Source organism: Quercus lobata, chromosome 11 (genome assembly GCF_001633185.2).
Source record: "Quercus lobata isolate SW786 chromosome 11, ValleyOak3.0 Primary Assembly, whole genome shotgun sequence".
In the NCBI taxonomy this organism is placed as follows: Eukaryota; Viridiplantae; Streptophyta; class Magnoliopsida; order Fagales; family Fagaceae; genus Quercus; species Quercus lobata.
This window is the reverse complement of record NC_044914.1, coordinates 43,023,091-43,050,819: the sequence shown is the minus strand read 5'-3', so window position 1 is coordinate 43,050,819 and position 27,729 is coordinate 43,023,091. Positions and strand designations below refer to the sequence as shown.

The following is a 27,729-nucleotide window of genomic DNA, read 5'->3' as shown; positions in this document are numbered from 1 at the left end:
TTCATGATAACTCAATATATTTAAATTTTTTTTATTTATTAAATTTTGTTTGGTTTAAGTTTCCTAATGACCTCTCTGAACAAAATTCTTAAGAGCTGCTACCATTTGACTCAACTACCCCAGTGAAAAATGTCCTCAAACTTTGTGTATCAAAAAGACAATCAAGGCCCAGCAAATGTGTCACTCATTGATCACAATTTATTCAGCTGTAGTTTTGGCTTAATTAGAGTTGTATTTTTGTCAAACCTATTAAACTCTCTAATCCAGCATTTTTTTCTTTCTTTCTAAACAAGCATTGAGAACAAAAACAAAAAACAAAATGGAGAGAATCAAATCCCTTTGTAGTAAGTAAGAAATTGGAACTATTCCTGTAATCCAGCATTTGGGCTATTGGCCCCAACAAAAATAAATCAAAAAATTTCCCATCTAACCATAAAAAAAGAAAAAAAAAAGGAGAAAAGCATATAACGGATTATAGAACATTTGCAGCAGTGGAGCTATAATGCTATAATACTAAAATTTAGCTTCTCAAACCCAAAAACCTTGCTGCAGCAGTGGAGCTAAATCTAAAAAATTTAGCTCCATTGCTACAGTGCACATCTATAAATAGATGTGTACTGTTCATAACATCTAAAAGAAAAAATATTATTTTATTAAATTCCTCTCTCCTCTTTTATTAAAAAATTATTTTTTCCTTTTTCTTTTTCTTTCTCTCTCTCCGGTGTCTCTTCTTTCTTCCTCTTTCTTCCTCTTCCAGTCCTCCATTTTAATCAAACCGACCTCAGTCCGTTGCTCCAAAGCCCAACGCCGACCACTCCTCACTGCCCAGCGCCGATCGCCGATCGAAGTTCATCCCAGCGCCGACCACTCCTTGCTGCCCAGCGCTGATCGCCGATCGAAGCCCAGCCCAACGTCGACCACTCCTCGCTGCCCAACGTCGATCGCCGATCGAAGCCCAACCCAGCGCCGACCACTCCTCGCTGCCCAACGCCGATCGCCGATCGAAGCCCAACCCAGCGCCGACCGAGCTCCACCCTCTCTCTGCAAGGCCCAGTGCCGATGTGGGTTTGTGTTTATGTTTTCTGATCTGTTGTGGGTGTGTTTGTGTTTGTGGCAGTGGACTTGTGCTCGTTGCGGTTTTTTTTTTAATGCTGTGGACTGCCGGTAGTGGTGGTGGTGGTGGTGGTGGTGTTGTTGGTGGTGGTTGTCTGTGGTTGATGGTAGAGGTGGTTGAGGTTGGTGGTGTAATATTTTTTTGGTAGTAGAATATATTATTTTATTGTAGTAGTTATAATATTTTATTGTGATGTTTATATTATTTTATTATGCTGAAAGCTAAAATAGATCCACTGCTGCAGTATCTGTGTAGATAAAATAGATAAAGTAACTTTTGATGGAGTTAAATTGCTAAAAATTTAGCTCCACTGTTATGTATGCTCTTAGAAAGTCAAATATTGGACCCCAGGAAACTCCCAACCATTCCATCTACCAATACTTATGACTTATGAGTAGCAACAGCACTGGTACAGATCATTCGGTCAATATCACGTGACTGGTCCCAAAACGACGACGGATCAAATTAAATTTAGTTACTTTCACAGAGAACAGACAAAGACAACGACAACGACACAGAAAGCAGCAAACCAAATCAAATTAATTAAAAAAAAAAAAGAAAAAAAAAAAGAATCCAAGAAACTCAAACCAAAAACAGAATCTAAAAAAATCCAAAAAAAACTTTCACTGATAAAACGTACAAAAGCAAAACCGAACCAATATAAAGCACAGAGCAAACCAAACCAAAATGCCAAAAATATGAAATAACCGAATTTAGAAAAAACCAATGTGGAAACCCTAAATTTATATTCATTTCATTTTTTTTTTTTTTTTGGGTTGTTGAGTCTTTTGGATTCGATCTTCGAAAATGGAGGCTATGACGGAGCTATGCGATTTGGTGGCGCAAAATCCGACCCAATTCTCCGACAAGTTGTCGTGGATTTGCAACGGGTGTCCGCAACCCGATTCGCTCTTATCCGGATCTCCTCCTCGGGTCTCTCGCACTCAGCTCAATGCCATTCTCGCCGTCGCTCGCTTCCTCTCCAAATGCTCCGATTTGTCGGACCCCCGCCCTAAATCGGTCGCGCTCGGGCTCCTCCGGGCTGTTCCGGCTTCGTTTTCGCCGTCGTTTTGGCCGCAGTCGTATAATACGGACTCGATCGGTTCTTTCTTCGCCGATTTCTTGAGATATGTGTCGAAAGCGGCCGATTCGTCTCCCGATTTCGCTGCCGAGATCGCGGATTTCTCCGGCGACGTCGTTTTGTGCTCGATTGGCGAGAATTCCGCGATCTCTAGGGTTTTTCTTACCGCCCTGTCGCAGAATTTCTTGCCGATTTCGAATTCCGACGCTGATAGGCTCGTCACGTGCCTGATCGATCAGGTGGCTATAGCGGCGGCGCCGGGGACTCCGAGAGACCATGCTCCGGCGAATAATTCCGCGGCCTCGTCGGCGCAGAGCTCGCCTTTGAGTGCGAACGCGAACCATCATTACCAACAGAATGAGAGTACGAGCCCGGGGAATGAGGTTAGCCACTTGTCTGGCTCGTCGAGCTCGAGGGTCGGTGATGAGGTGACGAGTGCTACGTCGTCGAAAGGATCGTTGGTGATGAATGGTGGTAGCAGCATTTTGTGGAAGAGTGGTGTTGATCAGTTGGGTTTGAATTTTGGGTTCAATGATGGAGGTGGAGGTGGAGGTGGAGCTGCTGTGTTTAGGCAACAAGTGGTTTCGTTCGAGGACGAGTCAGTTGAAAGCTTGGAGAAGCAAGAGATTGCTTTCAAATTGATTGCACACATTTTGGATAAGGTACATGTTGATACCAGGGTTTTGGAGCAGGTGAGGTTGATCACCAAGAAGCAGCTTCAATCTTTGTCAGTTTTTCTAAAGGTAAAACGTTACATATTTGAAAATTTTGGAATTTTGGCATTGTTTTTGTTAATCGTTATGTAATGTAGGTTTTTGTAGGTATAGCTAGTGGTGATAGTCAATTGAGAATAAAAAGATTCAAAATTTGGTTTTCTAAAGGTAATGGGGTTTATGTTTAAACGTTACAGTTTTTGAAATTTAAGTTGTGTTTGTTAATTGTTATGTAATGTAGGTATCTGTAGGTATAGATAATGTTCTAGTCAATTGACAAAAAATTCGAAATTTGGTTTTTCTGAAGGTAATGGGGTTTATGAATAAATGTTACAATTTTGAAATCTTTGAAATTTGCATTGTGTTTGTTAATTTTATATAATGTAGGTGTCTGTAGGTATACCTATCAATTGGGGGAAAAAAATTAGAAATTTGGTCTTTATAAAGGTAATGGGGGTTTACGTGTAGGTTTTACAATTTTGGAGTGTTTTGAAATTTGCATTGTGTTTGTTAATTGTAATGTAATGGAGGTGTCTGAGGTATAGCTAGTGTGATAGTAAACTGGGAAAAATAAATTAGAAATTTGGTGTTTCTTTAGGAAATGGGGCTTTTGTGTGGGTGTTACAATTTTGGAATGTTTTGAAATTTGCATTGTGTTTGTTAATTGTTATGTAATGTAGGTGTCTGTAGGTATAGCTAGTGTGATCGTCAATTGACAAAAAATTTGAAATTTGGATTTCTGAAGGTAATGGGGTTTATGTTTAAATGTTAAAATTTTGAAATCTTTGAAATTTGCGTTGTGTTTTTTAATTGTTATGTAATGTAGGTGTAGCTAGTCAAGTCATTTGGGAAAAGAAATTATAAACTGTGATAGTTAAAAAGAGAAGGGAAGATGGTTTTATTGTTGGCTTATATATGGGCAGATTAGGAAGCGGGATTGGAATGAACAAGGGGCAGTTTTAAAGGCCAGAATCAATACAAAATTGGCAGTTTATGAGGCTGCTGCGAAGTTGCAAATTAAGAGCGTTGCAGTCTTTGATTCTGATGGGAAATCCACCAAAAGGTTGGTGCATGAGGCAGTTGCGTTGTTGATTGATGCTGCTGAAGCATGTTTGTTGTCTGTCTGGAGGAAGTTGAGAGTTTGTGAAGAACTCTTTGGTTCTTTGCTAGCTGGGGTTGCACAAGTTGCCGTTGCTCGAGGAGGTCAGCCACTACGTGTTTTGCTCATCCGCCTTAAACCCATTGCGCTGGCTGTTTGTGCACAGGTATATTTGTTTGGTTGTGTTTAGATTTTGCTTAGCAATTGGTGTGCAATGGTGGTAATTTTTTTGTTACTATTTTTATTGTATTTTTGTACAATGTAATTGTAACAGGCTGATACTTGGGGCAGCAGCCAGGGAGCCATGTTTCAGAGTGTCATGAAGACTAGTTGTCAAATAATTGAATCATGCTGGACCAAGGAGCGGGCTCCTGTTGACACATATATCATGGGATTGGCTACGAGTATACGTGAACGAAATGATTATGAGGAACAGGTTGGTCTTATATCTGATGACTGTGGCAGACCCATAATGCGTATATGTAGGGATGATTATGCTTGTGTTTGTAGTTTGGATTTGGAATGTTTATTAGATTTATTATGTTATTGGTTTTTGGGCTGTTTTGAGTCTGGCCTTGGGATTGCTTGAACCTTTTGTCCCCCATGTGGTTACTGTTGGTGAAACTGATATTGTGGTTATTTTGGAGTGAGAAGCTAATAATATTAGCAGTATCTGTACCTTCCTATCAGGTCAAAGACTGTTTTATCAACAAAATCTGTTGGGTCCTGCTGGTGGCCCCACACCTTTTTTTAAATTTTTTTTTTTCGATAATTAATTTTTTAGTGACAAAAAATAGATGACACCAGTACACAGGAAGTGTACTGGTTGCATATCAATGTTACATAAAGGTACAAAAATCTAAAAGTTCTAGCAAACTAGATAATGAATGAGCACTCATAGTAGCCATCCACTCATATAAGGTTCGCAAAAAAAAACCAGTTTCACCGCCAGCATAGTTCATTCAGTGTCTTCAAATGTCTGGCCATTCCTTTCCCACCAAATTATACCCATTACACAGAGGGATTGCATTCCAATTGTCTCCATTATGATGTCTATCAAACCTCCCCTGCCAAAAATCCACCACCCTCTTTGGCATAACCCAATGAATGCCAAATAAAGAAAGAGCTAGTGCCCAAAGTTCTCTGGCCATAGAGCAATGTAACAGTAAATGGTTGACGGAGTCCTGATCTTTCTTACACATACAACACCAATTAACTAGGATGACACCTTGCCATTGTAAATTTTCCCTAGGGAGAATCTTCCCCGAAGCAGCTGACCTGACAAAAAAAGCTACTTTGATGGAGTTTTTACCTTCCAAATACTCTTCCATGAGAGCTCAGCTGCACCTTCCCCATGAAACACTTTATAGAATGATTTAACTTCAAAAATCTTGCTCTTTGTTGGGTTCCAATAGATATTATCTTCTCCCAGACGAAACTTTATAGAGTAAATGAGAGAAAGGAAACTGGTCATTACTCATTACTCCTTGCTCCCAGTCATGCATGGCTTTATAAAAGGAAACGTCCCATACATTCTGGTCCACCCTCCAACTTAGTAAATCTGCTACTGCAGCATCCTTTCTCTGAACAAAAGTATACAGCCGTGGGAACATATCTTTGAGGTCCCTATCCCTGCACCATCTATCATGCCAAAACTGAACATTTGTACCCAGTCCAAGCTCAAAGCAAATAGATCCAGAGAACCGATTCTGACCCCTCTGAATATGTTTCCAAAGGCAAACTCCTTGAGGACCAGCCACCCCGCTCAACGCCATACTTGGTAGCAATAACTCTTCTCCAAAGGGCATCTTTTTCCTTGGCAAAACACCAAAGCCATCTACCCAATGATTCTTGATTGAAAGAATGCAAAAGGCAAACACCTGGCCCTCCACCCTTTTTTATATAGCCAAAAATAAAAGAAAAGAAAGACAAAGAAACAGAGTTGTTGTGTCCTATCTTATTCGATGTTTTTGAGATCTTCTTGCTTATTTAATATTATTGGTTATACTTTAATTTCACTGCATGTCTTTAATCTTTACCAATTTCAGGGTGATAAAGAGAAACAGGCAGTTCCTATTGTGCAGCTTAATGTTATACGACTATTAGCTGACTTGAATGTGGCAGTCAAGAAGTCCGAAGTGGTGGACATGATATTACCACTTTTCGTTGAAAGCTTAGAAGAGGGTGATGCTTCAACTCCTAGTTTATTGCGACTCCGAGTATGGAATCTTTGTCTTCAGAGCATGTATCTTCTGATGTGAATTTTACATCTTTTTATCTTTCTTTTTTTTGGTTTAGTATTGGTCACTATAACATTTATCAATTAGCTGTTGCTCTATTGGAATTGGTGGCTTGATTTTGTAACTTTTCTATCGCTAAACTTACTGCAGCTTCTTGATGCTGTATCTCGCATTGCAAGTCTAGGGTTTGAGAAGTCATATCGAGAAACGGTAGTTCTGTTGACAAGAAGTTACTTAGGTAAACTTTCAAGTCTAGGATCTGCCGAAAGCAAAACAGTGGCACCCGAAGCCACTACAGAGCGTGTTGAGGTACTTATTGTCTAATAAATTGAACTGTGCTTGATACTTTTAAGTTGCTTGACTATTTTATTTTCTCAAATGGATGCTCACTGGTTCAATCACGTTATAGACTCTTCCTGCAGGATTTCTTTTGGTTGCTAGTGGTCTTACGAGTCCAAAATTGCGTTCAGACTATCGTCATCGTCTGCTATCTTTGTGCTCAGATGTAGGCCTGGCTGCTGAATCCAAAAGTGGAAGGTAGATCTCTGTTTGTAATTACATTCATGCTGATTGCTTGAATGATGGCGCTTCTATTTCCCATTTTAATTTTGACAATCTGTGCAGGTCTTCTGGAGGCTTTAGTTATATAGTACTTATTTCAACTGCCTGATTTTAATGGTTGCATTTATGTTGGAGACTTCATAGCTGATGCTACTGTTGCAGGAGTGGAGCAGATTTTCTGGGGCCTCTGCTTCCTGCTGTTGCTGAAATATGTTCTGACTTTGATCCTACTGTAGATGTGGAACCTTCACTTTTGAAGTTATATCGCAACTTGTGGTTTTATGTTGCCCTTTTTGGCTTAGCACCTCCCATACAGAAGATTCAACTACCAACAAAGTCAGTATCCAGTACACTGAATAGCGTGGGAAGCATGGGTGCTATTGCTCTTCAAGCTGTGGGTGGACCATACATGTGGAATACACAGTGGTCTTCTGCTGTACAGCGAATTGCTCAGGGGACTCCTCCACTAGTATGTTGATTCTGAAGGGTTTTTTATGTGATGCTTGTTTGCTCTTCATACCAGTAATTATTAGCATCTTTTGTTTGTTTGCTTTGGTTTTGTAGGAGTTATTCTGTTACTTCTTTATCTAACTGCATGTTTTGTTGCCACTAGGAATCGCTTTGTTAGGTTGCTGTTCTGGAGTAATTATGTCATTTTCTTTTTTGGATTCTTAATTTTACTTGCACATATGAATATGTGAATTTTTATTTTATTTTATTTTTATTTTTATGAGTGCATGTAAATGATTGCAATGATGTTGCCTTGCATTGGTAGGCTGACTTTTTCTTGCATGCATGTTTTGGGTGGGCATTGATGCCTCAATGATGAGTTGTATGCCGACTGATCACATTTCATGTTTTGTTTGGCCGTTGAGTGTAGACACTTCATTTAATGATAGTCTAAGGTTAGGATTGGATAGTGCTCACCCCTTCCTCTTTGGCTCCTTGTTGGGGCCAAAATTAGGTAATGGGACATTTATTTTGTTGGGTTCAATTTAAGATAGTTATATTAGAGTTCTGCACTAGTTAAGATTCTACTTACCTTGACTATAGACACTCAACTATATTTATTTCTTAGTCTGCCAATATAAACTCAAACTGTATTTATTAACATTGTCCTAGAAAGTGGCATTCTATTCTCTCTCTCTCTCTCTCTCTCTCTCTTTTATTTTCCTTTAAAAAAAAAAAATTATTTTCATAAAACATGTCTATATTTGTAGTTTTATGTGAGAATGTATTTCTCTTTAGGTTGTTAGCTCAGTGAAATGGCTTGAAGATGAGTTGGAGCTCAATGCTCTTCACAACGCAGACAGTCGTCGAGGGAGTGGCAACGAGAAAGCTGCTCTGACCCAGAGAACTGCTCTTTGTGCGGCTCTAGGAGGTCGAGTTGATGTTGCAGCAACGAGCACAATTTCAGGTCAGATAAATTCCTCAGTATATTCTTGAATGAAATGCAATTCCCTCTATTCATTCACTGTTCACAAATTGACACTACATTGCTATTGTTATTGAGGAAATTTGTCATTCGGATTTTGTTTAGTTAAATTCATTATCTCCAAAGAACTTCAATCCAATATACCCCGTTTGATGTCTGGAACATTGTTTATTTGTTCACTTTACAGGCGTAAAGGCTACCTATCTTCTCGCTGTAGCTTTTCTGGAGATTATACGCTTCAGCAGCAATGGTGGCATCCTTAATGGTGGCACTACTGTGACTGCTTCTAGAAGTGCCTTCAGTTGTGTCTTTGAATACCTAAAAACTCAAAATCTTCTGCCAGCTGTCTTTCAGTGTTTGACAGCAATTGTCCACAGGGCTTTTGAAACAGCTGTGCTGTGGCTGGTATGTCTGTGTTTTTCATAGAAATTTTGAAGCATTTTCCCTTTTAGATACATCAAAATTATAAAAGTAAAGACAAATTTGCCTTCAGCTTTACACCTTGGGTGTACACTTTTGCTGTGTTTTGAACTAAACACCTGGTTTTAAAATTGCTGGGGACATTCTTGAACCCTTCTTCGACTAAACCCTGTATAGTTTAGGGGGGTTTGTCAAATTAAATTCTATAGTTTTGAAGGCAACAAATTAAACCTCAGCCCATCTAAATGGGATGGTAAAGACATGCTATCTTAGATAAGGTCAATGGGTAGCACAATCAGTTGGAGACCACCTCTTATGAAACGTAGGTCACTAGTTTGAATCTTCTGTTCTCCCTCTTTTTGGGGCCAAAACTTGGGGGAAAAAAAAACTCTTAGATGATGGTAACAAACAGTATAACTGTACTGTATCTTTTTCTTTTCCTACTACAATGTTAATTTACTGCTCTCTTTCTCTCTCTATATATATATATATATATGAATTGTGAACATCACTGTTCCTTTGGTCTTGGTTCAGGAAGATCGAATATCTGATACAGGCGATGAAGCTGAGGTCAGAGACTCAACTCTTGTTGCTCATACCTGTTTTCTCATCAAGAGTATGTCCCGAAGGGAGGAACACATACGAGATATCTCTGTGAACCTTTTGACTCAGCTTAGGGATAAGTTTCCACAGGTAAAGTCTTATTTGTAATGCTATTCTCATATATAACTATGGGTTGTTGTTTTCTTTAACAAATGGAGCTACATGAATACAGGTTCTATGGAATTCATCTTGCCTAGATTCACTTATGTTTTCAATTCATAATGAGTCACCTTCTGCTGTTGTCAACGATCCTGCTTGGATGGTGGCAATTCGTTCTTTGTACCAAAAGGTTGTTCGGGAATGGATTATCAAATCACTTTCATATGCTCCTTGCACTAGCCAGGGTCTTCTACAGGTTTGTAAATACACCCATTCTTGCTCTTGGATGGTTGCAGTTTGGTCTTTTGATATTTACCCAATGGAGTTACTCTTTTCAATAAAAATTAAAAAAATTTCATTTTGAAGTTGAGATGTAATCTCATTTTCTTTTATGCATAATTTGTTTGATTAGTCTTCTTTGTGTGTGTGTTGTATTTATGTTTTTTTTTTTATTGGAAGCTGTCTTATGCATTCATAAACTGCCATTGGTTCCGAAAGATAGTTGATTGGAAATTGTGAATTCAATCACTTAACCGTTATTCTAACACTCCTCCTCACTAGATGGGGCCCAACATGTGGAATTTTTTACTTTCGAATGGGAGTTAGAGTGAAAATAGGATTTGAACTCTAGACTGCTTGTTCTGATACCATAACAAATTACTACTTGTCCCAAAAGCTTAAGTTGACGTGAAAGTGTGAACATAATCATTTAACCATTATTCTAACACGGATTTTCAGTCAATTATTATGGCATTTTGGAATTGAATTAGGTGCCTCATTTTATTAAAAACCTTTTGGGTCTGTTTGGCTATCCTCCATTTTCTGAGTGGCGCAATTCATATTTTGTATGTTACTCGATGGATGGTCTGAGAATGGTGATCATCATTATAACATATTTTAAAAAGTTTCAATGATTCTATGTCACATATAATTTTAATCTCCTATTTTTTAAAATGGTTCAAGATCAGACTCCATGCCAAAAATGAATGGAACCATTCTAATTACTTTCGGGGTCTAATTAACATCCTTTTATTATTTCTGTTACTACAACTTAGTCCACTACTTGTAATAGGAGACTACTTTTTCAAAATTTTTTTTAGTGACTTTTGTTTGTCTAATTCAGGAAAAGCTTTGTAAGGCAAACACATGGCAAAGAGCACAGCATACAACTGATGTGGTTTCTCTTTTATCTGAGATAAGGATTGGAACTGGTAAAAATGATTACTGGGCAGGCATACAAACAGCAAATATTCCGGCGGTCATGGCTGCTGCAGCTGCAGCATCAGGAACGAACTTAAAATTAACAGAAGCCTTTAATCTGGAGGTACTCAGTACTGGTATAGTCAGTGCAACAGTGAAATGCAACCATGCTGGAGAAATTGCTGGTATGAGAAGGTTGTATAATAGCATTGGTGGATTTCAATCCGGTGCTTCAACAGGCTTTGGGCTTGGGGGCCTTCAACGGTTGATATCTGGGGCGTTTCCTCAACAGTCACAGGCCGAGGATGATTTATTTAATGGGATGTTGCTTACAAAGTTTGTGCGTTTACTTCAACAGTTTGTCAACATTGCAGAGAAAGGTGGGGAAATGGACAAGTCACAATTTCGTGAAACTTGTTCTCAGGCCACTGCATTACTGCTGTCAAATCTGGTAAAAAGTATTTTCAATTTTCATTTCAGTATTTTCACAGTATGGAAGAATCTTCTATGAGACCATGTTCCCTTTTTTCTGAAATCTTTAATCTGGCCAGGGTTCTGATTCAAAATCAAATTTAGAGGGCTTTTCACAACTTCTGCGTCTTCTTTGTTGGTGTCCGGCTTATATTTGTACCCCTGATGCTATGGAAACTGGTGTTTTCATTTGGACCTGGTTAGTTTCTGCTGCACCTCAATTGGGACCTCTTGTACTTGCTGAGCTTGTTGATGCATGGTTATGGACAATTGATACAAAGCGAGGTCTTTTTGCATCTGAAGCAAGGTTTTCAGGGCCTTCTGCAAAATTAAGGCCTCACCTTGCCCCTGGAGAGCCTGAAATGCAGCCCGAAACTGATCCTGTTGAGCAAATAATGGCTCATAGACTATGGCTTGGATTTTTTATTGATCGCTTTGAGGTTAGAAATTATTAATTTTTTTTATCACATATGTCTCACTCACTCATATATTGTCACAACTGTTCATTGTTGAGTATGAAATGGAGTGCACACATTAGTTGGTATGGTGCATTTAGTTTACAATTTAGTGTTGTGTATTTATTGTCTTGTCCTTTTTCATGAAACCTCTGGTCATTTATTTACAAAAGAACTTTTGGAGCCTTTAATCTAATTGACAAAATAAAGAGGCAAAGTTGGCTAACAGTATTAATGTGTCGAATGGGTGCATTCATCGGAACCCTTTGTTCGGGCAATACATGATTGGGAATTAGAATATATGGACTCATTCTTGAAGAATTTGTATGCTACCAAGGTAAGTCCATTCCAGGAGGATAGGATGACTTGGACTCTGTCCAAATCTCAAGGTTTTAAAGTTAGTACTAAAGCTTTGAAAAGTGGGGGACACAGGTATGTTCCTTGGAGGGTGCTGTGTTAAATGTCATCCTCATGTTGGCTTCTTTATTTGGTTTACAGTGAAGGTGAAAATTTGACAACCTGAGGAAAAGGGGTCTTATAATTCCAGATTGATGTAGCATGTACCAGTCCGATGGGGAGACTATAGACCACATCTTTCTACATTGTACTATAGCTAGAAGCCTAGAAGGCTATGGAATTTCATACTTAGCCTCTTTGGTGTGTGTTGGGTGATGCCTAAGCGGGTACCTGATTCACTATCTAGCTGGACAGGATTATGTTGTAAAAAGACAATCACAAATTTGGAGGCTATTCCTTGTTGTTTTGTGGTCTGTTTGGGGAGAGAGGAACTTGCGTAACTTTGAAGGCAAAAAATATTCGGTAATTCAACTTATGCCACAGCTTGTGGGACACTGTTCGAATGGAAGCAAGCTCATTTTTTTTTTTTTTGGGATAGGTAATAGATATTTTACTTAAAAAAAAGTACAACATGTTCACAATGATGAATAGAGTACTAGGAACAAATACAAACAATCAAACAGAAACAAAAACAGATTGCATGAAATCAAAAACGGAAATCCATTGTGTAAAACCCCAAATACGAGACCACCCAAAAAAGTCCCAACTAGCAAACACTTCAAAAAATCAGCAGATTTCTCAACATCCCCAAAATTGTGGGTATTACGTTCCTTCCAAATCAACCACATCAAACAGGCTGGCACCATATTCTAGACCGAAGAATAGTGTAACCCCAGAAAATTCTCCCATGCAAAAAGAAGAGAAACAACCGTCCTTGGCATCACCCACTGCAAACTAAACATCAAAAACCACTTCACTCCATAAGGCGTGAAGCAAGCTCATTTGCCTTCTTTTGATTTCAATTCAGAGTTTTTAGCATTTTTGGACCGCTGGTATCTTGGTTAATATCTTAGGACCTTAGTGCCTCCATAATAGTTAAAGGATATTGAATTCAGCAAATTCAAATCGTTTGGATTTGTATAAATTTGCTGTCTATAAGCATAGTGACCATAATATATGGGTTCATTTGGATATATCATGCAACTGGAAATTTGAAATCTTGAAGAGAATGTTTCATACACTTGAAGAGGGCATGACACTTTTAACTTTGTTCTAAGCTTAAAATATGTCATGAGGGACTACTAATCACTGAATCTTTTTCTTATGATAATGCCAAGACAACCACTGAAGCTGTTTTTTAATCATCATTTGGTACATACAAATTTAAAAAATGGTTGGCCAAATTATGTGGGGCATCTTCTTACTCATCTATTTTTATACTAGTTGCTTCATCTTTAAATTAATAATTGAGATTTATATATATTTCCTGTTTCGTGAGATGCCCTATGGTCCTTTATAATGTTTTGGTTGTGTAGGTAATTCGACAAAATAGTGTTGAGCAACTCTTGCTCGTTGGTCGGATGTTACAAGGGACCACAAAACTCCCTTGGAACTTTTCAAGCCATCCTGCAGCCACTGGTACTTTTTTCACTGTCATGCTTCTTGGGCTAAAGTTCTGCTCATGCCAGTCCCAGGGAAATCTGCAAAATTTTAAGACAGGGCTTCAGCTACTGGAGGACCGGATTTATAGGTGATGGCAATTGGCCTTTTAGTTTTCTTTGTCTCTCTTCTTCTGGATTTGTCAATGGCATGAAGTGCATCCTATAAACATGTAACAAGGTCTTCGATTTTGATGCTTGTATATGAAGTTATGAATATATAAGACTTGAACTCTATAATTATTGCATTTTCCCAAATATTAGCAATACAATAAGGATAGTTAGCTTCATCTTTTTATTTTTATTTTTATTTTGAAAAGGAGGGGGCGTGTGGGTTCAATAGTCAATGCAAGTTCTAGTTAGCAGGATTATTGAATTTTGGTCACAATTTTGGAAAATAATCTATCGATTTTTTTCATATATATTGCTGATGGTCTATAATGAGAGAATTGGTTACGAGCATGAGAATGAAATATTTGATAATATCGATTTTGCAATTTAGATACCTTTATTTTGTCTTTTTTGTCTGCCCACTGATGATATTGAGGTTTACAACAGATTATTACCGTGTTTGATTTATCCCAAAAAAAAAAAAAAATTTAACACCGTGTTTGGAATTTGGACACTTGACAAATTGTCTTGGCAGAGTGTTGCACAAGAGCAGATTTTCTGTCAAGCTTCAATATTCAAGTTAACTTCATCAAGCATATTTATTTTTAGGATTTTGATTGTTTTCCTTGGTGTATGTTACAGGGCCTCTTTGGGCTGGTTTGCTTATGAGCCTGAATGGTATGACATGAACAACATGAATTTCACTCAGAGTGAGGCTCAATCTGTCTCTGTATTTGTGCACTACCTGTCAAATGAGCAAGTTGATACTCTTCAATCTGATTCTAAAGCACGGGGACGAGAAAATGGAAGTTTATTGGTTGATGTGGTAAGATGATTATCTTTGCAGCACATGAAATCTACAGCCACTGAGGAGTTTGAGACATGGATCTTCATCCTTAAAAAAACATGTCCTATAGTTAATGGACATTCTTCTTTAATATATTTCCTGCTGTCAATTGTGCAAGTTCTATGTGCAATGTATCCTTACATTTAAATTGGTTTTGGCAGAATGGTCAACATCACCCTGTGTGGGGCCAGATGGAGAACTATGCAGTGGGAAGAGAAAAACGAAAGCAGCTGCTTATACTGCTATGCCAGCATGAGGCTGAGAGGCTAGAAGTTTGGGCTCAACCCCTTAACTCAAAGTAGTCTTTTATTATACTGGAGAATATTATTATTATTATTTTTTTTGGGGGAAGGGGGGTGGTTCTTTTAAGCAGGTGATTCAATCTGTGGATTAAATATTTTCATTTTTTATTTCCATGAAATATTTAGGGAAAGTACATCTTCCCGGCCTAAAATTAGCTCGGAGAAATGGATTGAATACGCTAGGACAGCTTTCTCTGTAGATCCTCGGATTGCCTTTTCCTTGGGCTCAAGGTTCCCATCAAACACATATTTGAAGGCTGAAATAACTCAGCTAGCTCAGGTATTTTTATTGGCACTGCATTGTCATGAATCCCTTGGTGATGCAAGGCCATGTTCCCCTTGTCACTTAATTTAAGGGTTTTTTTTTGGGCAGACACATATATTGGACATCCGTTGCATTCCTGAGGCATTACCATATTTTGTCACCCCAAAGGCAGTTGATGAGAATTCTGTACTTCTGCAACAATTGCCACACTGGGCTGCCTGTTCAATTACGCAAGCTCTTGAGTTCCTCACTCCTGCTTATAAGGGTCATCCACGTGTTATGGCATATGTTCTTAGGGTACTGGAGTCCTATCCTCCTGAACGAGTAACCTTCTTCATGCCACAGCTTGTGCAGGCTCTGCGATATGATGAAGAGGTTAGTTATTTAATAAAGGCTTTCATAGTTTCGTTTTCTGTTGGGTGGAGGTGGGAATGCATGGATAGTTTCTCATTTTGTGCATTAATAGCATGTGACTGGTGAGTTGAACCCTGCCATGGGAATTTTGATGCTAGAATCTGGTGTTTAAATGCTGAACAGGTTTATCTGTCTAATCTGTCCTGATAAGTGGTCTTTATGTTATATGGAAGATTTGCCACATCAAACTTAAAATTATGTTCATCTGAATTGATTTACATTATGCAGAACCAATAACGATAGTAACAAAAGCAAATATTTTAGTTTTAACTTTTTGTGTAGTATTGTTTTATTGTTAATTTTTCCCCTTTACCTACCAAACTGTACTTTCCCAGCCTAATTGAAGCCACTTTTCTTGCAAGCACAAGTTTGTTTGAGCAGCAAGCCCAATAATGTCATTATGCATACCTCATATCACTATTTGTGAATGTCTTAATTCTTTTTTTGGCTGTCTTTTTGTACCTCCCATGTATTAGGGTAGGCCTTCTATTTGATTGTTTTTAATGAATTTATTTACCCATAAAAGAAACTGTGAATTTCTTATTTTAGCTTATATTTACTTCATTATTTTGCAGAAGTTAGTTGAAGGATATTTGCTTAGAGCAACTCAAAGGAGTGACATATTTGCTCATATTCTGATCTGGCATCTACAGGTATGGAAAATTTCCAACTGTGATTAATGCATCTGTAGTTAACTGTTTCAAGTATTTGTTAATTGATTGGGATAAGGCATGGCAGCATTGATCAAGGTTAATTGCGCCTCACTCCATATTTACATTATAATTGTGAACCCTTGTCACAAATCCCAATTTAGGCAATTCAATAAGTTAAGCATCTCTTTTATGATAGATATTTGAGTGACATTTATAAATCTGAGACTTCTTTTTATTAGAAAATAAAGAATTTCTTTGGCTCATATGCATAAATATTATTCATCATACAAAATTAAGCAAAGATATAGATATTTAACTTTACTAATTCAAGAAAAATTTGAATTATTAATACTAATCCTTCATAGACTTATTCAAGAAATTCATATCTATAAATAATATATCTGTTATATGTAGAAAGGGATGAAACTTAAGCAACCTTGATGGGCCAGTGCTCTGTCTCAGTAAAATATAATGTACTTTTTGAGTGCTTTTGATGCAGCCAGCTAGATATGATTTTCCAAAGATGCCTTTAATATTTCTTGAAGTCTGGTTAGATTATTATTTAGTGCTTTATGTTGTAGTTTGTGTATAATTTAAGTCAGTCAATAAGTCATAATTTGAAGTCAACAGTCTTATGTGACCTTTTGACTGCATGATCTTGTAACTAGGGAGACTTTATTTTTGCAAGCTGTCACTAGAGAATAATTCTCTAGGGAAACTTGAGTATGGCTAATGTAAATAATATTTTTACCAATTAATATATCTATTTTAGAGAATAATTCTCTACAACCCTATTTTGGGTTTGTTTGTTCATCTACTCTTTCTATTCTCCTGTTTTTATATGCTCTAAATCAGTTCCAGCAACCTTTAGTTACTGTGGACAGCATCAGCTTTCCTGTAAATCTATATTGGTTTCTATTTGATTGGCACTAAGTTTAAGAATGGCAGGGTGAGGCGGTACCAGAATCGGGGAAAGATGCTGTCTCTGGAAAGGTATGTGTGTGTGGGTGTTTAGTATTCATGTAAATTATCACATGACCATTTTATTCTTGATACAAATTTTTCTCAAAGCCAAGGAAGCTGCTAATTGAAATTATTGTCGTCAATGTGATTCAGCTAAAATGTTGTTTTATATTGAGTCCGAATTTACACACACAAACTAGTGTGTGCTGCAACTGTTTGGTTTACCTGGCATAGTAAACAGAAATGGAAAGGTATATATAAAAGAATTTGGAACATATTAGTACATAACTAACATTTATTTTAATAAAAACAATTATTAAATACTCATTTCTTTATTGTCTGTTCAAATCCCAAATAATAGAAATCTTACTTTACATGAAAAATATTTATTAATGGGGTTATATTTTTAGCACAAACCGTTGAAAGAAGCTAGGTTATTGTTCATTTGCAAAGCTAAACTTTGATTTTTTTTTTTCTTTCTTTTTCTAGTGTCTGATGAGTCAAAGTATCTATTTTGCTGGTGATAATCTGTTTCTTGTGTGCATTGTGGAAATTGTATAATGTGCTTACGTTTAATAAGATCAGTTGCTATTTATTTTTATTGGTAAGTTACACATGCTCCCACTGGCAGTTACTATTACGATAATTATGCCGACACCAATTGCATTCGCGTTACTGATATATTTGACATTGTGAATTGCTATTACTGTCAACTCTGATCAATGTATTTCATGAGTACCCACATCCTTGGATTTGCTTAGTACTATTGTTTGTTTGTTTTCTTACCAACTTCTTCACAAGTAGATATTGAGTGTTGGATGAAAGTGTTTTACTGTAGGGCTAATATTTCACTTTTGGAAGCCTTGGATATTCAATTGCAAGTTAGGTACAATATGTTGTGGTGTTGTGCTGGGCAAAGGTTATGGTATGAAAAAAATAGAGTAGTCCGGTTTTGGCGATTAAAATTTTCGTAATATGCATATGACCTCTTCTATGTATGCTTACAAGCTAAGATGTGTTTGCAAGACTGCATTTTATCATATTTGTACAAAGAATTTTCAATTTTATGGCTGGGATTTGACTTTTTACCCCCCCCCCCCAAGTTCCCGTTGCTAAATGTTGCAAAACTTGTACGTGTTGTTATTTCAGAATGGCTTTCAAGCACTGTTGCCAGTGGTTAAAGATCGCATTATTGATGGTTTTACTCCCAAGGCACATGATTTGTTTAACAGAGAATTTGATTTCTTTGATAAAGTTACATCAATTTCTGGTGTGCTTTTTCCACTTGCTAAGGAAGAGCGCCGAGCTGGTATCCGTAGGTATGCGTCTTATTTGTGAATCTTAAGCTCATTGTATTGCATCTTGCAGTTGAAGTTGATGCTTAACTTTCTACAACAGGGAGTTGGAGAAAATTGAACTGGAGGGAGAAGACCTCTATTTACCTACTGCCCCTAACAAGCTTGTCAGGGGTATTCGGGTGGATAGTGGAATACCCTTACAATCGGCAGCAAAAGTCCCAATTATGATTACATTTAATGTGGTAGATCGGGATGGGGACCACAATGATATAAAGCCTCAAGCTTGCATTTTCAAGGTAAGCTTGTTCTCGTCATTGATCGCTGAGTAGAACCCAGCAATTATGATCTTGAATGCCTATTCAAAATTTAACCAATTATTGCAAATTTAAACAATTAAACCTCTCAAGTTTACTGGCCTTTTTTTTCCTGGTTAGTACTTATCATTATGGTCTTTAATGCATTTCTTGTTACAGATTACATTAACTCGGGGTGACTTTTTTACCTTATAAAAAAAAACAATTTCAAATTTAATATGCCTTCTATATCTATGCTTAACCTAATTAAGTGTCAACCCCTATTAAATTGGGTTAGCTTTAAGAGATCCTCATCAACTTATTAGGTTTAATCACTTGTATTCGAATCATATGTATCTGAAAACTAATCTAAATTCTTAGTGTAGAGTTGTTGTCATATGTGGCATAACTGAAACCTCTTATTCCAGGTTGGAGATGATTGTCGACAGGATGTTCTTGCTCTTCAAGTGATAGCACTACTTAGAGACATATTTGAAGCAGTTGGAATTAACCTGTATCTGTTCCCTTATGGTGTTCTCCCAACTGGCCCGGAGAGAGGCATAATTGAGGTGACCTCCTTTTTTATAATCTCTTACTATCTATTTTGAAGGGTTTTGCCTTGAGTGCAAGCATATTGTGCATGTGGTACACTGTACACATTTGGCGCTTGTAGTTTTTGTGCTGGAATGTTACATGCACAATTGCCAAATTAAAACTTTGGATACTGAATTTTGCAATTTCATGCACTCTTTAATTGTTTCCTTAATAATTTACACGTGAATTAGAAAGTGGCAGATTACCTCATTCTTTATTATAATTTTTTTGAATTGTTAGGTTCAGATGTATGAAAATGAAGAGAATAGGGAAGAAGATTTGGATATCATGGTGCTTTTTATTTATTTATAATTTTTTAAGGTCTTATTTAGGATTTACTAGTTGAATGAACATGGCAGAAATTGAATGTCAGATTTGCCAGATTTTCATTTGAGTTTTTAATTTCTTGTACAGAGTTAAAGCAAAAGAGGCAAAAATCCTCTTTACCTGAATTTTTTTTATGACAATAAAATATAGAAACAACAAAAGAGAAGCTTTAAATTATAAATAAAATTGACTTTTAGTTGAGGCTGCCAGTTAGATCAGCCACTGTGTTTGTATCATGGGCTTCCTGTGGGGGATTCAGGTTTAGTATGTGGTCCTATTACTCATTTCTGCATTTTGCATGGACCAATTGGCCTTTCTAGTGGCACTGAATTTCACTTAGGTTGCATTTGGATTTGAGGATTTAAAATCAAGGGATTTGAAGACAATTTCTAGCATTGAAGATTTTGCTCTCCAATGAAAAAACTTGTTATTTCAAATTTACATATTAACAAAGCTTAAATCCATCCATAACTAAATTTTGTCCATAGAAAAAAAATTTGTCCTTTCATACTTTGTTTAAATCTTTTAAACAAAAAATTCAAATTCAAGTCCTCTTCAAATACTTCCATCCATATGAATCAATTGTCATTTGATATAGTATTCACTGATTTTGTGGGGCTATTTAGGATTTAAAAACATAGTTTATTTGTGTCTGCTTGCTGCCAGGTTTCATACTTCATTTGGGTTTCAATATCTGGGTTTGCGTGTCATTATTAATCACAAATCTAGACTTGAAGCCTGAAATATGTTTCAATCTGCCTGTTGCGCTAGTTGTCAATTCTTGTGTCTCAAGGTAGCATATGTTCCAGGAAGTAAATTAATATTAGAATTAAATTGGAAAGAAATAATATTGATGTAAATACCTTGGCAGTTTGTATTTTGCATTGCATTTTATATTTGGGAAATGTTTTAACCTTGGCAATTTGCATTTTATAAAGATGAAACGTTTCACCAGTTCCACAAGATTTTTACAATATTGCACTTTACTCTTATGGGTTTTTCTTTGAATCTTCTCTTTCAGCTTAAAGAGACTGACTATAACTGTAGGTGTAGGCTTCATTCTTTAAATATTATCTTCTTATCTTGCAGGTTGTGCCTAATACACGGAGCAGAAGTCAAATGGGTGAAACCACCGATGGTGGTTTGTATGAGATTTTTCAACAAGACTATGGGCCTGTTGGCTCTTCTAGTTTTGAAGCTGCCCGTGAGAACTTTATCATTAGCAGCGCTGGTTATGCAGTTGCCAGCCTTTTACTTCAACCAAAGGATAGGCACAATGGGAATCTTCTTTTTGACAAGTATGCCTATTCTTTTGACCTGATTTTTTTAGTGTAAATTGTGATTTGTGATAATAACGTAATTTAGTTTGATTTATCTCTCTGTGCAACATGACAAACCTAAACTCGGTATTTTCTTGCTTGATCTTGTTACCTATATAGTTTTCTTGAAAACCATATGAAGGTCTTTCCAAAATAATGAAGTATATAGTGTAGAAATACAACCAATGCTGATGTACATGTCAATGCAGTGTGGGGAGGCTTGTTCATATCGATTTTGGTTTCATATTGGAAACTTCGCCGGGTGGAAATATGCGTTTTGAAAGTGCACACTTTAAGCTGAGCCATGAGATGACGCAATTACTAGACCCATCCGGGACTATGAAGAGTGAAACTTGGAACCTATTTGTAAGGTAGTGAAAACGTGTTTGTTTACTCTCTCTCTGTCTCTCTCATATCACTGTTCATGAATGAACTTATTTTCTAGATCGAACATAAGCAATTTGTTGTTGTTTTGATCCAAACTATGCATTGTGCTTTCCATCATATGCCCACAGTTTATGCGTGAAGGGGTACCTTGCTGCCCGCCGATATATGGATGGGATTATAAACACAGTGATGTTAATGCTGGATAGCGGGTTACCTTGCTTTAGCAGGGGTGATCCCATTGGAAACCTTCGCAAGAGATTTCATCCTGAGATGAGTGAGCGCGAGGCAGCCAACTTCATGATCCGTGTGTGTACAGATGCTTACAACAAGTGGACAACTGCAGGCTATGACTTAATACAATATCTGCAACAGGGTATCGAGAAGTAGATTTCTGGAGTTTGACTCACTTGTACATGTTTGCTTGTAATTCTATCATATTTATTGTCATATAGTAGCGATTTTTCCTGGGGGATGCCCACTTTCGTAGCGTTGAGGTGAGTACAGTACCAAAAAAAAAAAAAAAAAAAAAAACGGCAGACACTGAATTGAGTTCTTTGTAACCTAGAGGTGGGATTCCTCCCAAGGTTTGTAAAAATATAGTTTGTAGTTGATATTTATTAATGAAATTAGCAAAATTTATTCTGTTGATTGGCAAACAAAAATGTTTGAAGCAGATGGACAATAGGATGGACTTGTTTAAACGTCTGTGCTGCTTGTTTTCTTGTAATGTAATTTTTATTTTTTGGTTTGTACTTTGTAGAGACATTGAGCAGGAACTTTTTATTTTCTTCGTGTTTTTAGTCTATACTGTTAATTAGAAAAATGATTCTTTGGTGCCTACTTTTCACTGTCTCCATAGCCTCTTTTAAGATTTAAGTGAAATATATTGGTTTTTGTTTTTGTTTTAAATTACATTCAGTCTATTTATATGTAACTTATTGGGTTCTATTAACATAAAATGAAATTGACTACCCTGTCCAGCTGTCCTTGTCTTTTTTTACATAAAATAAAAGTTATAGCGTCATTTTGTGAGGGGGAAAAATGTGCATAAAGGATCAACTGTACAAGTTTGATAAAGTTGCAGGTATTTAGGAATTTGAAACTATATATTTTTTTTATTTAAAGCAAATTATGTAAATATAGTAAGGGAAAAATTTAGGTACATGTTACATTATATTTATACCTAAGTTCTGTTCTTAAAAAAGAAGAAGAAGTTCTGTTCTTAAATTTAATATGTTTATAACGTGCCACATGGTGAGAGCATACAGTGTGTTGTGTAATAGATGACATAGTTATGATAGAAATGTTCTAATTAAATACAGAGAACTATAATTAAGTAATTAAGTAATCATTAATAGATAAATTCATTAAAATTTCAATGATGTACAATGATTAACAATCAATCATGATAAGTTTATTAATTCTAGTTACAAGCAGACAAGTATCATAAACAAATAATTTGACAATGAGAGCTATTTATAATGAATTAGTTAACAACTATATAAATAATGTGTTTTTTTTTAATAATCATAATGTGCTAATTGAACATTAATAAAAAGTGGAAATAGTATATAAAATCAATGATGTACAAGGATGTTTTACACAATCTAAAACAATAATTCACGATAAGTTTATTAATATTGATAATAATAAATAATGTTGATTAAACTATTTGCAAGAATCATTAACAAATACTTCAAAAGTGAGAGCCATTTAAAATGTATATAAAAAATATAAATAATGTGTTGATTAGAAATTAGTTAAAAGAGGAATTATTCTATATATAATCTTCTCGAAACTTTAACATACAGTGAAAATTAATAATATAACACTTACCCAACTCGAGTATAGTCTATGGAATTATTACATTTTCTTTCAATCACTTTTTAAGTTGGATCCACCACATCAACGTGAGGTATAAGTTTTATTTTTTATGGCTTTAAACTAAGATCAGATGTGCCAAAAAGGATCTAATATCCTTGGCTCTCTTTTGTTCTGAACTCGTACGTTTGTAGATAGAGACATGTCAACTTTTGATCTCCAAACATGCAGGACATCCTTTCTGATCTCTGATCGCACTCAAATGGTGGTTGGTTTCATGCATTGAAATGTGGGATCCTTGAGTGACCCCATCATCATGTGATGTGAATTGAGTGGAGCCTGGACTTTTTCTTTAGTGTGTGTGTGTTACTCAATGGGGTTACATGGTCAACTCTCCCTCACATTCCCTTCTCAATCTTTTATTTTTTTGAATTCGAATACAAACCTTTAGACATCTTCTTAAACTAGATAAGAGGGAGGATGCCATTGAATTAATTCAAAATTGAGGCGATCAATTCAAAAAACTTGTAATTAGTGATTCTATTTTTTCTTGTATGAACATAATATATGTTTCAAAATAATGTTAGGGACACAATAGTTTTTACAATTCTTAACATGATTTATTGTGATTGGAATAGCATCATTTTAAGATCAATCCACTATAAACATCACTTTTATCATGCACAAATCAAAGGCTCACGACAACCTATCTCAACAATTGTGAAAAATATTGTATGATTGTATCCCTAAACTTATTATTGTATTGCATGTTTCAATCCTCTTATTTGAAAGCAACTAAAAAAAAAAAAAAACCTTCATGATTGGGGTGAGTATGCTTTCAGCTTATGTCAATGCCAGCTTTTTTCTTAGTGTAAATGCCCAAGTTTTGAAATTCAGGAACTAATAATTACCTAATTGGGGTTATGTTAAATGTTTGATTAAAGGCTGAGACTGGATTGGTGCCAACTCACTGGAATTGTTTTCCCAAACTGTATCAATGTGCAGGGTTTGGCAACTCTAAGTTTACTTCTTTCTCTCCAGTTCATCACTTCCAATGCACCACGTTGTTTTGAAAGCAGCTAAAAAATAAGTCACATATTTGGTTATAATATGATTTTTTAGTTTACAGCGAGTGGAAAGTTGCCATGTACTCATGTCACATATAGCTATACTTCCACATGCTTCTGCAAAATTAAGCATCAATATTGATAGAGCTAAAATTTTTAGCTTTTAGTAACTTAAAAAGCTACTTTATCTATTTTAACACCTCACTTTATAATTCACCTAACACTGGTTCTATTTTTTCTTACCACTTCATTTAAATATTCTTTGTTTATATATATTTTTATTCTCTTTCTCTCTCTCTATTACTTTATTAATGTGGCCTATCTTTTTTACTTTCTTGTTCGTGCAGTATCTTGGTCCCACTTGTTTGAGTTGAGAAAGAAATAAAATATTGTTTGTTTGTTTTATTTTATTTTTTTTATAACTTGTAGTTACAGTGAGCTGTCAAAGATGGAAGCTCACTGTAGCTCATTGGCAATTTTTTTTACTTATAACAACATCAATGTAACCTACCTTTTAGTGTTTTTGGTGGTATAATAGCAATTTAGTTATTATACCACCGTCAATGCTAATGCTCAAATAGTCAAATGTATATCATCTATTGGTTTCATGAATGTGAGAGTTCCAAAATCAAAAGTCATGTAGAATTGGGAACTTCCATTATAATCCAAGAATAAAAAACAGCCTAGCAATTCAGAATGTTATTCTGTTAGAACCATATTAGGTTGGTAATTGGACTAGTAGTTAGTGTCACTTTGGTATCTTGCTAAAACAGAAATGGTCATATTGTTCAATAGTTGATGGTTGTTATTAAACAAACATGGATATTGTTCCTTGGTTGATTAAGAATTTCAAATTTTGAGAAGTATCATGATTATTTAATAAGAATGGTTTCATTTTTTTTCAATTGAACGACATGAAGACCTATTAACTCTAACAACTTATTGCAGAGTTGATTATTTGGACCTTTTAGTCCATAAAAGTGGATCTTTGAACCTTGAAAGAAATATAAGAGTTTTCCACTAGCTATTAGACCAAATAGGGTTGTCCAGTTCCTATAGAGCCTACCACTAAAGAAATCATATTATAACTTGTATATATCCAAAAAAACTTTCTATATGAGTGGAAAGTTTTTATAGGAACTAGATTTAGGTTAGCGAGCACTTCTTGTTTTTACTGATGGGGATGGTTAGACTATAATTACTCTTATATAAAGAATATAATAATTTATTGTAACGTTTATCACGTAAAAAAAGGGATATGGGAGGTGGAATTTGAACCCTAGAAACTGACACTATAAGAGAAATTATTATGTACATTCATTGTACTATATTTTCCTCTCATATAAATGTGAGCTTCATGTGCAGAATCCACATGTGAGGTATACTTTTTGTGAGAAAAAATGTGTAATAAATATGATATTATCATCAAACAATTTTATGCACTATAGAGGGTGTTGGTACTTGGTACCACTAGACTATCACTCAAACCCACCTATTTCCTATTTTGTTTTTAGTAATTAGGCAAGAAAAAAGAGTGAAAGACTGCAAACTTACAAATAAAAATGGGACCCATAAACTGTGATAATGCAGAACTTATAGGGACTTTCAGATTCCCAGACAAAATTCTATTAAGCGTGAACTTCCTGCCACTGCATCTAAAAATAAGTATCACATGCTTGGTTACTGTCCAACCCTGCTTGTCCATGTGTTTAATAGAGTACTAAACAGAGAAACTTTGGTCAACAAGGTGATTATGATATTGTAATTGTAATAGTATATACCAAATTGTTTGTCTGATATTTGAACGATGAGGCAGGTATTTGATAATGTTGCCTACCAATTTGCATTTAAGTAATCCTACTGTGTGTGTTAACAGAGTACTACATTAGAAACACTTTGGTCCAACATAGTGATTATGATATTGGAGGTCATAATCAAGGATGTCAATACCGTATCGGAGGCCGTACCAGTTTGGCTACCGGTACGATATATTTCGGATACCGATCAATACCGGTGTACCGTTTCGGGTTTACCGCTATTTTTTATATTTATAAATATATATATATATATATATGTATGTATGTATGTATGTGTTTGTATATATATATATATATATATATATTATAATAAATATAAAAGTTTACCATAAAACATTTCCTCAATTCAAAACTAATTATTCATGGTTTTAAACTTTAGTATCAATTAAAAGGGAAAAAAATAAAAAAAAATAAAATAGAAAGCTTAAAAGTTACCATTGCATACTAAAAAACAAATAATACTAATAAGTTAATGCAAATAAGTTACCATTCTTTCCTAACAAAAATTCAAAAATTACAAAACTTAAAAAAAAAAAAAAAAAAATTTCTGTACCGGCCGGTATTGGCCGGTACGGCCGGTACGAGGCTGGTAAGGCCGGTATTTTTACCGGTACGAAACGTAGGGGTTAACTGTACCGGATCACCGGCCGGTACGGTATATTCCGGCCGTACTGGCCGGTACGGTACGGTATCAACAACACTGGTCATAATACAAAACCCAACAATTTGTATGGTATAAGAATGATGAGGTAGGTATGACTAATATTGCCTACTGATTTGCATCCAAGAATCCCCATCGAAATAAGAAACCATAGAGCATTTTAGAACCCCAAGAATCCCACAATGTTTTTGTTTTTGCTTTTTGTTAATAATAATAATAATAATAATAATTATTATTATTGTTGTTGTTGTTTTTTTTTTTTTTGAGAGATATTGTTGTTATTGTTGATGTTATTATTGTCATCATCATTTGAAATAAGAAACCTTAAAGTGATTTAGAACCCCAAGAATTCCATAATTTTTTTACTTTCCATTTTTCTTTATTTATTTATTTACTTGGATTCTAGTAAATTATGTATATTCTTTATGTATATCCCTTATGCTCTCAATCGCGAGCATGTCTAATAGAGTAAGCAAACCCACAACTCTCTTTATTTTAAAGAGTAAAATTTTAAAATGCAAGTTCAACAATCGTTCTAAAATAGAAAAAGTTTTAGCCTCGTGAACATTGACTCTTTTTGTCAGAAGAGTGTCATTATTTATTACCATTTTTTTTTTGGTTTAAGAAATGAAAAAGTAAAGAAAGAACAAAAAAATGTATTTGAAAGAATGAGTTAATTTTTTTTAAAGAAATAATGAAGAAATAATATTTAAATAGGATAAAAAAAAAATTTAAGAGTATTAAAAATTGTATTTGAAAAAGTCGGTCAGTTGATAAAAAGAAAAATAAATTTTACTCAATAATTTAGTTGAGAAAATACTTACACTACTAGAGATGCTCAAGATCCAACTCTATTTTTGAGATTTTTATTTATTTATTAATTTTTATGTATTTCGTGGTGAAAAAGCAACATAATCCTACTTTATAATATGTTAGTAAAGTTTATGATTATTAGTAAAAACCAATTACCCATAGTTTTTTTTTTTTTTTTTGGGTGGAAAGGGAAAGAGTTTAATAGCACATGGCAAACGTCAATCACTTTCGACAGGTTAATAATTTGCAATTTATGATAGAGACCATTCCTGATAAGAATTTTTAGGCCCGGCACTTTTTTGATCTGCACCTTTTATTTATTTATTTTTAT

At 35.6% G+C, this 27,729-nt stretch overlaps 1 protein-coding gene across 1 annotated transcript; it reads left to right on the top strand.

The window, feature by feature from the left end:
- Positions 1-1,704: 1,704 nt before the first annotated feature.
- On the top strand, positions 1,705-22,059 carry LOC115968585 (phosphatidylinositol 4-kinase alpha 1). The gene is made up of 26 exons (XM_031088007.1): positions 1,705-2,938; positions 3,832-4,173; positions 4,282-4,443; positions 6,056-6,226; positions 6,398-6,556; positions 6,657-6,784; positions 6,971-7,277; positions 8,057-8,225; positions 8,431-8,648; positions 9,198-9,356; positions 9,439-9,621; positions 10,489-11,016; positions 11,117-11,476; positions 13,324-13,538; positions 14,200-14,383; positions 14,566-14,702; positions 14,833-14,986; positions 15,080-15,346; positions 15,961-16,038; positions 16,987-17,031; positions 18,151-18,320; positions 18,400-18,595; positions 19,021-19,161; positions 20,603-20,811; positions 21,042-21,203; positions 21,348-22,059. Exons 1-26 carry the CDS (start codon positions 1,922-1,924, stop codon positions 21,604-21,606), a joined length of 6,120 nt encoding a protein of 2,039 aa, XP_030943867.1. The 5' UTR covers positions 1,705-1,921; the 3' UTR covers positions 21,607-22,059.
- The last annotated feature ends 5,670 nt before the right edge of the window (positions 22,060-27,729 follow it).